This window comes from Leopardus geoffroyi, chromosome C2 (assembly GCF_018350155.1).
Source record: "Leopardus geoffroyi isolate Oge1 chromosome C2, O.geoffroyi_Oge1_pat1.0, whole genome shotgun sequence".
Classification (NCBI taxonomy): Eukaryota; Metazoa; Chordata; class Mammalia; order Carnivora; family Felidae; genus Leopardus; species Leopardus geoffroyi.
Window position 1 is genome coordinate 71,932,376 of NC_059333.1, and position 15,109 is coordinate 71,947,484.

The window sequence follows — 15,109 nt, forward strand, 5'->3', positions numbered from 1 at the left end:
TTATCAAATTAACTTAAGGAGATTATTATTCCTTTCTAACTCATAAAACCAGTTTTCAAAAAAGACAATTTTCAAATAAGAACTTACCCAAACAACTTTTCTGCAGTGGCTCTGGAGATTGTTTGGACAGGTATATTCGGCAATCCTGATGACTGTGATGGTGGAAACTGAGTATGATTGAAAGAAGGGAATCCAGGTGTATATGGGTCACCTGTTCCCAGATGGGCCTAGTTAAACAAAAAAGTAATGTGCTCTGTCAGACATTTATTCAAGAAATCCTTAGAAGATTCAGACTCAGTATGAGGGTATAGCCTACATTTAGTTTAGCAACTCAAACCATGAAGGTCTGAGTGGCTCTAAAATATGTGACTCTTGTTTTTATATGGCAATGGCATATGCCAAATCTCAATTCAAGACACTATTGAAAAGGTAATGTTAGCAATAATAACTAGGTCTCAAAGTCCCATAATCCATTTTCTTGTTACTACTAAGACCCTCCCAGGAAAAAAAAAAAAAAAAGAGTATTTAATAAGGAAGGCATGTTACACTTCTAATGCAGATGGAATCCAGCAACAATTTGTAGAACCCAAAAACTCATTTACGTAAGAAATAAGAACTCACATGTCCAAAGAATGGAATCTCTGCATTAGTAATGGGAAATTTAGCCTGGTCCATGTATATCAAGACACCAATTGCATTGAAGCTTTCAGCATTTGCAACCTAAAGAAAAACATGTAAAGGTCAGAAGTGAAGATGTAATCACAAAGTTAGAAGAATAGTGTTGGGCTTTATGCTAAGACAAAAGGTTACAGAGGACTGCACTGAAACTCCCAAATGTTGCAAATAGCTTACATGTTGAGAAAAAATACTTCCCTTAACTAACTCATTAAGAGAGTTTCAAAGATAAGAGAAATAATAAAAACCCATCTAACACAACCACTGTCTTCTAGTATGTTCCATTCTAGGCCCTTATTATGTAGGTTTGACTTTCAATTTTCTTTTTCAAAAAACATATACATATATATTCCATATATACATAAAATTTGGCTATATAGAACTTAACAAAGCACCTTAATTTAACAATAATTTAGCAATTCTATGTAACAACAGAATATTGTTATTTTAAATTTAAACTGCTTTCACTGAAGCATTTCTGATTACCTCATTGTCACCGAAAGACAATGACTACAGAATACTCCAAGTGGCTATGCCATAGTTCTGGAAGTATCCTACAGTTTAGATAATTAGAACTTATTTGATTTGTTGAATACTTTAATAAATTCAAGTTTAGGGGTGCCTAGGTGGCTCAGTAAGTTAAGCGTCCGACTTCGGCTCAGGTCATAATCTCCTAGTCAGTGAGTTCGAGCCCTGCACTGGGCTCTGTGCTGACAGCTTAGAGCCTGGAGCCTGCTTCTGATTCTGTGTCTCCCTCTCTCTCTCTGCTCCTCCCTGCTTGAGCTCTGTCTCTCTTTCTCTCAAAATTAAATAAACATTAAAAAATAAGTAAATATAAAAATAAATTCAAGTATATTATTAGGTATGAGAGTTTAAGACTGATGGTTTCCAGAATGTGAAAAAAAATATTCAATGATACCACTTAAAGGAAGAATAGTATGATGCCAGTGTATTTAATAACTTATACTCACCTTTTCAGCAAAAGTGATTTTCCCTGCTCTAACAATCACTAAAGATCCATTCACAGGAGAGTTTAAATTCTCAAAGTCTTTTTTAGTGCCAAAATTAGCATGGACCAGTCTACCCTAGAATAAAAACATGAGATTTAATGAGGATTACGGTATTAGAACAGCCGTAGAGTCTGAGAGAGGATAGTTTTACAGATCAAACCCAATAAAGAAAACAGAGATAAAAGGAGGCCAAAGCCTAAAAGGATGTAAGAATTCTAGTCAAACTAGTCAGTTATTAGGAGAGAATCAAGACTCTGGCCTCCTATAGTCACATCTCGCATCATCACATGCTGCCTTGAATCTAATTTGCATTGATCTCTTGACATTTAATCTCTTTTACATTGCTTCCAATATTGTGTGGGGAGAGGAAGGCTAACAGGATATGATAAACAAAGAGACATATACCAATATAAATACTGTAGGCTAGCCCTGGCTGCACCAATTACATAAAGTTCCTAACACTTGAATGCTAGATAATTGAGGACATACATAAAAATAGGTCTTAATGGAAAGTTCTGATAAGAAATCTGTATGAAAATTGTTAAACACTATCTATCACAATAAAGTGCCTTGCATAGATCAATTTTTAGATGTTTATAAAAGCTGTCTCATAATATTCCTAAACTATTAATAGAGCTATATAAACTGATCCTGACAACCAAATAACCTAAATATTAGAAACCTTGCAGGTGAACTAAAACCTTCAATGTTTCTGACAGAACAGTGTACCCACCTCCAAACCCCTAGGTTATAGGTAGTCAGGGAAAGTGATATAGCACAGGTAAAACTTCATCTGGCTTGAAAGGCATCCAATAAATTGACCCCTGACATACTAACATTTGTTTTTTAAAACCTGAAAAACCTAGGTAGATCTATCAACTGTTTTTTAAATTTCTGCAGTAGTTTGGCCATATATGCCTAAATTAAAGATTCAAGCTAAGACTGGACTCCAGCCAAGATGGTTACTTATATTATATCTGTCCCCACATAAAGTGGAATCTTTTTTTTTTATTTAAAAAAAAAATTTTTTTTTAAACATTTTTATTATTTATTTTTGAGACAGGGAGAGACACAGCATGAACAGGGGAGGGTCAGAGAGAGGGAGACACAGAATCTGAAACAGGCTCCAGGCTCTGAGCTGTCAGCACAGAGCCCGACGCGGGGCTCGAACTCACGGACCGTGAGATCATGACCTGAGCCGAAGTCGGCCACTTAACCGACTGAGCCGCCCAGGCGCCCCCATAAAGTGGAATCTTGATACACGCATTCACTCAACAAACACCATCTGTCAGGCACTGTCCAAGGCTCTATGACACAGCAGTAAATGAAGCCAACCTCTAGCCCTGCATGTAGCTTTCATTCTAGTGTGGAAACAAATGAGTAATGTCAGGGGTGTAAGTACCAGTAAGAAAAATAAAGCGGATAAAGGGAAGTGATTGGAGGAGGGCCATTTTTAACAAGATAATCAAGGAAGACTTCCCTAAGGAGGTAACACTGGAAAAGACACTTGCACAAAAGGAGGGAACAGGCCATATTGGTATTCAGGGGAAGAGTGGGCCCACAGAAGGAAAGGGAATTTTATAAAAGCCTTGAGGTGGAAGCATGCCTGCATTTGAGTGGTTTAGGAACACCGGGGAGGCTGGAGTGGCCGGCAGAGTGCAAGAGGAAGAGAGCAGTAGGATTACTTAGAGCCTTGCCGTCCTGAAAGAAGACCTAGAATTTTACTTTCACTGTGGCATAGGATGGCTGAGAATATCTCACGATCAGTTACATTTTAAAAAATAAATTTATACCAAAATTCCTAAGAAAGGTAACGACAATGAATTTCTGAGCTCTTCAACAGGGAAGACCATCTCATGCACCGTTTCACCTTACTTACAGTAACTGTCGCTGCTTTACTGTATGCCACATAGCCCTCTGGACTCTCCACCAAGTATACCATGCCACTGTTCGTGCCCACTATGGTCACTGAGTTTGAAGCACTGGCAAAAAAAGATTAAGTTAAAATGACGCTGAAGCTAAGGACAGCCTTGGGGAAAAAATGGCTTTAGTACATTTAGCATCTGATTTGCATTATTTACTCTGAAAGTCTTTGCTATATTAGCACACCTGAAAATAGCTACTTCTAGAAAATAAGTTTACCATCTTTCAACATACCTGCCTTTGACCTGAACCTTAACAAAATGTTCATCATGCCAGGCTTTGTTAAGTTGAAGCTCACGGAATCGGTTCTCAATGAAAAAGGCAAGGCTTTCATCTTTTTGAGATCCAGCCTCACGAGGGAAATATGAATTTTCATTCAGCTGCCTAGAGGAAAAAAAGTCACTGTTACATGAACTAAAATTTAATTTAAAATAAACAATGAACTCAAATATCAAGAAAATTGTTTTAAAATAACTCAATACTATTCATCATAGCTAAGATAAGTTAACTATGACCCCAAATTTCAAGGTTGACTAGAGACAAACTTAGAAGAAAAAAAATTATGCCCAATGTCTAAAGGAATTTATGACTTCAGCTTTATCCAACCTCTGAATCCAATGTATAGTACTCCATCAAGAGCCCCATCTTAACACGTATATGTGCTTAGGGTAATTTTAGGGGAAATGAGTAAGCAAAATCAAAGTATTACTGTTGGTGAACTCAAGATGTACAGCTTTAATTTTCACCTTTGAAGCAAAACTACTCCTTGTTCTGATCTCCTATGTCTCACTGTAAATATATATACATCATATTAGTTATTTGATTTTTGTTTGGTAGACTACACTCTTACGTTATCCATAATGCCTGGTATACGGTATATACAAAAGTATTCATTAGATGAAGTAAAAATGCCAAAATTCCTCATCTAAGACTAAGAGAATCATTGTACCACTGAAACTACTGGAAGCCAGCTAATAGGTAAACGATGAATACATTCTTTACACAGGGTTATGTATGTGTCTAAGGAAGGTCTTCAAAATCGAAGGACAGAAACCTTAAGGACACTTCTAAGGCTATATGGATTAATGAGAACCAGAAGAAATCACGAATACTAGAGACATGATACGTCTCTGTATCAAGTCGGGCAGTCAAGTTAGTCCTGATCTAAAGAATAAAAAAGGCTACTGATGCCCTTGTTGATGGTAGCAAAGCTCAGTGTGCCTTACAAGGGGTTGAGATGAAAATCAAAGCAAAGAAAGTCTGACAACAGGCAACAAGCTTAAAAGACCAGATGACAGGGGCGCCTGGGTGGCTCAGTCGGTTAAGCGGCCGACTTCGGCTCAGGTCATGATCTCGCGGTCCGTGGGTTCGAGCCCCGCGTCGGGCTCTGTGCTGACGGCTCAGAGCCTGGATCCTGTTTCAGATTCTGTGTCTCCCTCTCTCTGACCCTCCCCCATTCATGCTCTGTCTCTCTCTGTCTCAAAAATAAATAAATGTTAAAAAAAAAAATTAAAAAAAAAAAAAAAAAAAAAAAAGACCAGATGACAAAAAGATCAAAGACCTCTGAATTTTTTAAAGAAAAAGGAGTGTCCTCACAAAAATTTTTTCCCCATCCAACAAGTTTGAATTCTTTACTAATTCTTTACCCTCCAGCTAAACATGGGAAGTCTCCCCTACTGTAAGAAGTCTTTCCTCCAGACTGTCATGTTTGTTTTGTTTCACTGCTCTGAATAATCAGTATTTGTTAGGGACTGAGATTAAATTTGTGAAGTAGCTCAAGTTTACCTGATGGTGCTGGTGAACTCTGTGTTACTCAGTTTCTCTGACAGCATTGTTTTGAGGTCCGACCAAAATAAGTGAGAAGGTGCTTCAGGAAAGTACTCTTCTGTTTCTGAAGGTTCGGTTCCCTCTACCTCCAGAGACTCTGTTCCTGCTGGTCTCTCACATTCAGACTTTGCTTCTACACGTTTACAATAGCCCAAGTAGCCAATCATAAATCCTATGGATAAAAAGTTTCAGAACTGACAATATATTCCTATAGGAACTGTTAATATTTTCAGCTAAGCCTTGAAAATACTGGCTTTAATCAAATTGTAAGCAGTAGGAAAGTAAATAATGAATCTCAATTTTTTTACATTTTAAACCATTCAATCTAATAAATCATACAGTTGACTCTTGAACGATGCAGGGGTTAGGGGTGTATACCCCCACAGAGTAGAAAATCTGCATGTAACTTCTGACTCTCCAAAAACGTTAACTACTAATAACCTACAGTTGACTGGAAGCCTTATGGTAACATAAAGAGTTGATTAACACATATTTGTATGTTATATATGTTATGTGCCATATTCTTACAATATCTGTCTTTTTCTTATCTTTTTCAGTATTTCTACACTACACAGTTGGTGTGCAAGTTTTTCAAATTGTCACAAATCTCCAAAAACTTTTCCAATATATTTATTGAGGGGCACCTGGGTGGCTCAGTCAGTCAAGCATCCGACTCTTGGTTTCATCTCAGGTCACGATCTCACGGTTCGTGGGTTCAAGCCCTCCATCTGGCTCTGCGCTGGCAGTGCAGAGCCTGCTTGGGATTCTCTCTCTCGTCTCTCTGCCCTGCCCCCCTGCTCTCTCTCAAAATAAATTAAATAAATATATACGTACGTATTTTTAAAAATCTGCATATAAGTGGATCCACACAGTTCAAGTCCATGTTGTTCAAGAGTCAACTTTATAGTAACTTTAAATACTTGCCTTTTAATTGTGTTTAAGTTTATTTATTTATTTAAGTAATCTCTATACCCAACCTGGGGCTTGAACTCTTGGCCCCGAGATCAAGAGTCACATGCTCTACTGACTGAGCCAGCGAGGTGCCCCTAAATAGTTACCTTTTTAAAATATAGGTAACTTTTCTTCCCAGAAGCCTTCTTTAAATCCTTAGGCCAAGCTTCTATGCTACAGATATCCTGTGTGTATTTCTAGTATAACATTTGCACATTAGAATGAAATGATTCATGTGTCTCTCTTCTTCCACCAGGCCAAACTCAAAGGCAGGCATAGAATCTTAGTCATTGTTGTTGTATTCCTAGTGCCTAGCATAATGGCACATAAAAAGGCACAAAATAAATGTTTGCTTGGCTGAATTAACAGATTTCCTGGAGTCACTCCCAAGGAACATTTAAGTTTTGAATAGCCACTCTTACCAATCAAGAAAAAGAGGATTATAGCGATAGTCCCATAGCAGATAAATCCATTAAACCTTTTTGGTTTTGTGACACTGGCACCATTATCCCTCATGTTATTGTCAACATTTTCTTCTTCATCTGCAGCTAGTTTCATCTCCACATGACTGTTGTCACCATCTACTTGCCGAGCCAGACTAAACCGGGTATAGGACAATGGTTCTCCACCAAACTGAGATTTGAAGAAAAGAGAGAAAGAAAGCATCATGAAAGAGAAGAAAGGGAAGAGGAACATTTACCAAAAGTTTGATTAGGTACTATACTTAGTAGTGGACCATTACTATGACTTGCTATATATTCTTAAGGAAAAAGAAGTTCCTCTTTCAAAGCAACATTCTTCCTGATACCTAGTTCTGTCAATGGTAGATGGGGGCTAGATCACAAACTGGCCTTTTTCATCTCATTTCAGCCTTTTCATTCAGGGTTTCTGTTACATATGTCTACTAACATAGGTATACATTTTGATCAGCTTTCTTTGTTCATCTTATCAATGTGGCTGTCCCCCTCCTACCATACTTGAAATACCCTGTATGTTCTTACAAGATTTCCCATAGTTAACTCCACACAAGACTGAAGATACCCTTTGTGGGAGGAGTTACATCGCCAAGCCACCACTTCAACATAAAAAAATACTTTATGATAGCTTTGAATATTACTTCATGCTTATTGGGTGAGAGCCATTCTTCTATATTTCATATTCTCACAAACTGGTGACAAGGAATAATAAAACTTAAAATATCTTACCAAGGTAGAGAATGCTGATCTGGCTTGATCCATCATTCTGAGCTGCCACACAAAAGAACCTAGTATTAAAACAGAAATTTAATACAAAATAGATACCATTGTACCAGTTATAAGAGGTTTTCATTACCACGCTAAATTATTATATATCAAGTTTACTTTTAAATATATTATCACATTCCCAGAAGGGGTCTTTAATAAAGACATTTAGTTCATAGGAAAACTAAATTTAATATAATCTTTGATTAGATCCTGAGTTGAGGTGGGGTGGAGGTGAGAACAATTACAAAGGATATTATTGGGAAAAATAAGAAATCTGAATACAGACTACATAGTGGATAACAGTATTGTATCAGATTAGACCTGGAGAGTGTGATATATTTGATTTGATTATATTAGATTTGGAGAGTGTGATGATTTATTCTGTTTTTGGAAAAGAATGCCCTTGTTCTTAGGAGATTAATGCTGAAGAATTTAAGAATTTAGTATTGGGGCACCTGGCTGGCTCCATTGGAAGAGCATGTAACTCTTGATCTCAGGGTCATGAGTTCAAGCCATATGTTGGGTGTAGAGATTACCAAAAAAAAAATTGGAAAACTTAAAAAAAAAAAAAAAGAAAGGATGAAGTATCCTAACACTTATAACTTACTTTCAAATAGTTTAGTTTAAAAAAAAGGGTCTAAAAAAAAAAGGGGGGGGGGTCTAAGAGGGGCACCTAGAGGCACGTAGGTGGCTCAGTCGGTTAAACATCCCACTCTGGATTTCATGAGTTTGAGCTGCACACTGGGTTCTGCACTCATGGTGCAAGCCTGCTTGGGATTCTCTCTCTCTGTCCCTCCCCTGCTCACTTCCTCTCTCAGAATAGACTAAAAATAAATTAATAAATTACTTTAAAAGCGTGTAAGAAATTGGGGCGCCTGGGTGGCTCAGTCGGTTAAACATCCGACATCGGCTCAGGTCATGATCTCACAGTTTGCGAGTTCGAGCCCCACATTGGGCTCTGTGCTGACAGCTCAGAGCCTGAAGCCTGCTTCGGATTCTGTGTCTCCTCTCTCTGCCCTTCCCCTGCTCATGCTCTGTCTCTGTATCTCAAAAAATGAATAAACGTTAAAAAAATTTTTTTAAAAAGTGTATAAGAAGTAAAGCAAATGTGGTAACTGTCAATAATTGATGAATCAGAATAAAGGGTACATGAATATGGATATATACTGTACTATTATTTCAAGTTCTCCTACCATGGTTCTACCTACCATGGTAGGTAAATTTAAGTAACTGAATTTAGTAGTCAAAGGGACAAATACAATAGACTAGCACCTGGGGGGAGAAAAAAACCCAAAGTAGAATTAAGTCAAGACTGGTCATGCTAAAAAGACCTGTAACAAACCATCTTCAATATAAAAGGAGAGAAAACATGATCCTTCTGATTAAAGGAACAGTTCTTACAAATGATTTGATAGATCTTTGATGCAAAACGAATAGACAAAAGAAAAACACACCATGCTGTTTTACACACAAAGAAGCCAACCATCTGAGATGTTCAGTGTCTTGTTCAAGGCTGAAAACTGATAATCCAAAAACTGAAGTTCAATGGGTTACTGAGTTATAAAAATTCTGTTCTCATCTCCAGAAATTTAAGAAATTAATCTTAACCTTCGAATCACTATGTTGTGTACCTAAAACTATATATTGTGTGTCAACTATCCATAAATAAAATAAATTTAAAAGTAAATAAATGACAGCCATTTTATTATTTTTTAAAGATTTAAAAATTTTTTTATTTGAGAGAAAGAGAAAAGAAAGAGAGTGGGGGAGGGATAGAGGGAAGAGAGGGAGAGAGAGAATCCCAAACAGGGGAAGGTGCAGAGGGAAGACAGAGAGAATCCCAAGCAGGCTCCACACTCAGCACAGAGACACAGGGCTCAATCCCACAACCCTGGGATCAAGGCCTGAGCCGAAACCAAGAGTTGGATGCTCAACCGACTGAGCCACCCAGGCACTGCTAAAAGATTTTTTTATTTTCAAATAATCTCTACACCCAACATGGGGCCTGAACTTACAACCCAGAGATCAAGAGTCACATGCTCTACCAACTGAGCCAGCCAGGCAACTTAACACCCATTTTAAAGGTGAAAAACACCTCTATAATCAACAGAGTTCTATGTTAAGTTAAAGCACTGGTATTTAGTGAAATCCAGATTTTCTAATTAATTTGATTTGAGTGCCTCTAAATGTTTTAAAGCGATACTATGTTGAGATATATAAAATGGTCATTTATTTCATACTATTTTAAGGCTTTTCCTACACTACAAGTACACTTAACAGAGCATTTAACATGCACGTCACAAAGCAAACTGAGATATACACAGACTATAAAATAAAAGACGTTATATAAACTGGCATTAGAAAAGTCTCCTATCAAAACCTATTAACAACAACAAAAATTTAATCCCCAAGCTTTAACGACCAGAGCCAAGAAGCAAGATCATATTCTTAGAAGCAAAGTCTCTTGCCCTATCTGGTACAAAAAGTTTACCATTATCACTGCACCAGAACCCTACAAACCCAATCACTAGAACCAGAACTAGAAGACCCCACCCTGAACCAATTTTAATCACCCTTTTCTAGGAAAAACCAGTTTACAAGTTTAATGCTGATCTGAACCAGCCATTCCTCAAGCTTTCCAGTTTTAAATTAATTTTGAGATTAAAGTGACAACACTTTTAAATAAATGATCTAAATAAAGGATTTAAATAAATGATGAGATTGAGTTGATTGCAATTCTGCATAAACAGATATTAATAGAACATGTAATTATGATTTTGTATAATTAAAATCTAAGTACAGTTTTTACTGAGAACACCAGTATGTTATTTCTATTTCAATATCCAGACACAAAATGAAGACTATAACATAAAAGAAATCAAGTCAGAGGAAAAAATTGTGACTTAGGCAATTCCCATTTTAACTTCATAATTTAACCCCGCATCTATGAATAACACGGTAATTCTAGGATATCTACAAAAGTTACTCCTTAAGTTTTATATACAAAAAAATCGAGTCATTCTTTCAAAATAACTTCATACACGATAAAGCTTTGTATTGAAAAGAACCCCTTACTGAATTTTCTTTGAACTGAAATCACTCTAATTTATGTACTCTAGAAGCATCAGAGAAACTTTTCCTACCAGTTATAATCACTGTCTAAAACAGTTCTGTTTATAGTTACATAGTTCTGTTAAGATGGCATCTAAAAGTCAAACATCTTTTATTACAGCTTATTTCACGATGTCACCACCATTGCTGATAATCCATAACAAGAGACAAACCAAACACCAACTGGATTTTTGTACATATTAGCACCTTGTGTATCTTTGGTGCTCTCAATGATAACTTGAAAACGTATTCAGTTTCTCACATTAATAATGAAAATTAAAGTAAGCAAAACAGAGCCGTGTATGTTTTGAACATGAAATGGAAGGAGTAACTGAGTCTTTTTTTTTTCTTTCTGAAATGTCTTTTAATTGAGCCATGGGAGGGAAGACAGGAGGCAGGCGAAGGTACAAGCTAGACTACAGTCCTAAACTTCTTTATAATTCAGTTCTAAACTTCTTTATAATTCATATCATCTTACTCCTACTTTCTTCAAACGTGGCATTGATTTCTATTTAATTTTTTTAAATACAGTAAATACCTTGAGGTCTTAAGCTACTTTGGGGTGTCTCAAGACCAGGAGTCTGTACACAATACATACAGCTGAGGGTAGGGGGATCTTTGCACCAAAATACATGGTCATCTATGTATAACATACCCAAAACTGCTACTCCATTTTACCTGAAATAAGAATGAGTCACTTGTTTATTATGGACAAGCCTACTTCCATTTGGAAAATGTGCCACAGCCTCAAGTCCTTGCAGCACACATGAAACAAAGTTCCTCTACTTGCTTTTAAGGCTCTCTGTTCTAGAGAACTTCACTACCTACTAAATGCTGCCCTCTACTATCTCCAAAATGAGACAGAATTCAGTCCCTGCCTCTACTAACATCCTTCCTTTGTTCTACTCATCCTTCCTTTCTTCTTGACTCAGCTCAGGGAACATCTTTATGAAGCCTTCTCTGATTGATTTCGCTACCCTATACTTGATAGGGAATATACAAAGAATAATTAACAAAGAAAGATATTTTATTTCTTAACAGTATGGGGACATATTTAAATGTATGTAAAGTTCATTTCTCATATCATTTGGAAATTACATAAAAAAGAATACAATGAAAACCTTGCACTTGGAACTGGAATCATCTCCCATCTCTGCCACTACTCTGGTTCATTCTGGAATCACAGGACAAAGCATGGATAGTAGGGAGATTTTAAAAAGGAGAAAAACTTCAGGGGCGCCTGCGTGGCTCAGTCAGTAGAGCGGCCGACTTCAGCTCAGGTCATGATCTCACAGTCGTGAGTTCGAGCCCCGCGTGGGGCCCTGTGCTGACAGCATGGAGCCTGGAGCCTGCTTCGGATTCTGTGTCTCCCTCTCTCTCTGCCCCTAACCCACTTGCATTCTGTCTCTGTCTCTCTCAAAAATAAACATTAAAAGAAATTTTTTTTTAAGTAGAAAAACTTCACGGGCACCTGGGTGGCGCAGTCGGTTAAGCATCCAGCTCAGTTTTGGTTCAGGTCCTGATCTTACGGTTCATGAGTTCGAGTCCTGCATTGGGCTCTGTGATGACAGCATGGAATTCTCTCTCTCTCCCTCTCTCTCTGCCCCTCCCCTGCTCTCTCTCTCAAAATAAGTAAACAAACAAATTTTTAAAAAAGGTAGAAAAACTTAAAAGGTTACCTGGTGGGGCTCCAAGATCTTAAGCAATTGGTTATGGATACCTGTTTTGCAAATTGTTTCCCTATGCATTTGCAGGAGAAATGAAAAGATGACATGAACCTACAAAACTTCTTCAGGGCCCCCAGGACACATATAATAATTGTGTCTACCCAGGATGGTCAAGCTCTTTCCTAGCTTTAAGGGTCTAAAATGAAACCCCATGGAGGAAAACAAGAAGAATCTTCATTTCTATTCAGCTTTCTGTAAAAAGATTGTCCAATTCAGTCTACCTGTACAGTGCTCATCTGAGACAGCAGACAAATGGCACATCCAGAGAAGGGTTCCAAAAGGCCTCAGAGGATCATTTTTAACTAGCTTTTGTTGTTGTCTGATTCAAGTTTCGCTGGGCACCTTGCTCCCCTATAGTTAAGTACGTTATCAGAGGCAAATAACTGCCACAACCTAGGGCAGGGTTAGCGGAGTTGTTGTCTCTACCCAACAATCTTCAGTACAGGCTAAGTTCACAACCATTACTTCACAAAAACATTCCATATTCTATCAAAGAAAAGTTAAAAGGTGCTATGCTGTAAGTCGATTTTTGGAAAATATTTCATATCGATGACAAAACGTTTTAAGTTCTAGATCTTGTGAAGTATACTAAATTTATGATAATCCAAAACAGAAAAAAGAAGAGCCAAGAAGTACTTTAAATAGACTAAACTTGAATTTTGCAGTAGACAACAACTTCTGGAAATCACCTTAAACGTCTTAGTAAGGTCAAACTCCCTAGCTCAGAGGCAACTGAATCAGCATCTAGTATTCCAACTCCTATCTAAGCCTGGAATAAAGATATCAGGTATCCATGTACTTTTGTAAGAGGACAACTACTTCCTACTTCAATCCTCTCACCCCACCCCCCAAAAAAGGGAGAAAGCAGAAACAATTAAGTTCCCTGCTTTATCCAAGGTCGCTACAAACCGAGGAAAAAACGTTAACCGAAAAAAGTCAAGTCACAAAATATTTTCTTACTCACCCTACCCACTACATTAGAAAACTATCCACTAGAAAGTAACACAATGGGCGTCTAAGACATTTGTCAATATAGCAAGCCCTTTAACCATACTGCTAATTTCCTGAAAGGGAAAGCCAATTCTAATCTAAACAGCTTTCACTTGGCCTCTAGACCATAGCTTTCACAAAGTAGAAGTCTTATTTCTGAATCTCCCATCTTATAACAAGGAGAGCAATCAGAATATTCTTCGAGTCAGCACCTGCGGCATTCAAACAGCTTCTGCCTAGGGAAAACTGAGAACCCACACACAAAGCCAACGGCATCGCTGAAAGATCAGGTTGTGCCGGAGTTCAAACGCACGGCTTACAGAAGCTCACATCAAATTCCCAGGGCACACTCGTAACCGAATGGAGGACAGCTCTGTCACTTTGAGCAGTGAGACCACGATCAGGGTAGGCGCCGAGAGAGCGTAGGGCTACAAGCTCAAGGTCACCCGCGCACCCCGACAGCAGTTCTTTGGGGAAACTTCCCGGAGTAGCCACGTGCTCCCAGCAGAGCCAGTCTACGCTGCGGCAGCGTGGCTCGCACTCCCGCGCCCGCGGCCTATGGCTGTCCCACGAGGTCCTGTATCTTTTAAGGACGAGCTAGTGAGGACAAGGGATCGGGGTGGCCTGAGGAACGGCCGGAAGCAGAATGGCGGGGCGCAGAGCGACAGCCGGGTACCCCTCATCCCGCCTTCAGTGCCTTAACGGAGAAGCCATTCGCCGCCCGGCGAGACGAGAAGGGCGCAGAAAGGCAGAGAAGGGCAGCCCTTCTCCGCGCCGCGGCTCCACCTCGCTGCACCTGCAGCCCGCTCCCCGCGCCGCGGCGGCCCCTTCCAGTCCCGCACGCGGGCCCCGCTCCATCCCGCCCTCTCCTCCCGGAGGCTCCGCAAGCCTCCCCGCGCCCCCTGCGGTCCCCCAATGCAGCTGGACAGCACCAAGGGGGCCCGCACCGGAGACCGCTCGCACCCGCCCAGCAGGCTGAGGGGAGGCCAGGAGGGTCGGCGAGATTCTAGCATCGGCGCGTCACTCACACAGTCTCCCCCTCCGGCCGCTACAGTCCGAGCCGCTACAGGCCGAAGCTGAGGCTCTGTGGGGGATGTACGCCCCCAACCGGCTGTTTATAACCTGGCCCCGCCCTCTTCCGACCCCCCCCCCAGGCTTTGCGTCACTTCCTGCCTCACGTACACCCCAGAGGTGCCCTGGAAATGGACTGCCTTGGGCGAGCCGTGAGCACGCACTGGGACAAGGGCGCTCGACTAGTGTGCGCGGAGGGGTGGGGAGGAGCGGGTTGGGGCGTGGTCGGAGGGAAAAGGCGCCAAGCCTGCAGGTGCCGGGAGGAGCCGTGGAACCCGCACTGGCTTCCTCCTCGCCGCCTTCCGCCGCGTCCCGGGCCGCAGCCTTGATACCCGGAGCCCTCCGTCTAACCTTGACCGACCTCCAGGCCTTGCAGTACAAAGGGTGATGGTGTTGGCGTTTACTTTTACATCTTGGATACTTAACACTGAAATAATTCCTTAAAGTGTATGCCCTAGTTGGAATATTAGGTAGCCAATAAAGACATATTGTGAGTATATATTTTGCAGCCTCAGAAGTGCTTAGGATAAGCAAAAAGGAAAAAGAATTAAAAGCAGAATGCAAGTTTGTATTTAGGATG

General features: G+C 39.7%; 1 protein-coding gene across 7 annotated transcripts in view; it reads right to left on the reverse strand.

Annotated features, from left to right (window-relative positions):
* The window catches only part of TFRC (transferrin receptor), a 77,987-nt gene that overhangs the window by 15,360 nt on the left and 47,518 nt on the right, over window positions 1-15,109 (reverse strand). For 3 of the 7 annotated variants that reach the window (XM_045502447.1, XM_045502449.1, XM_045502450.1), the window contains 8 exons: window positions 7,592-7,650; window positions 6,809-7,019; window positions 5,394-5,607; window positions 3,843-3,992; window positions 3,565-3,667; window positions 1,647-1,760; window positions 622-720; window positions 88-227 (listed from right to left, as the gene is read on the reverse strand). In XM_045502447.1, coding sequence (XP_045358403.1) covers window positions 88-227; window positions 622-720; window positions 1,647-1,760; window positions 3,565-3,667; window positions 3,843-3,992; window positions 5,394-5,607; window positions 6,809-7,019; window positions 7,592-7,650 — 1,090 coding nt within the window. Of the gene's footprint in view, window positions 1-87; window positions 228-621; window positions 721-1,646; window positions 1,761-3,564; window positions 3,668-3,842; window positions 3,993-5,393; window positions 5,608-6,808; window positions 7,020-7,591; window positions 7,651-14,486; window positions 14,601-15,109 lie in introns of those variants that run through there. The other 4 variants (XM_045502446.1, XM_045502448.1, XM_045502445.1 and 1 more) reach the window with 3 other exon arrangements.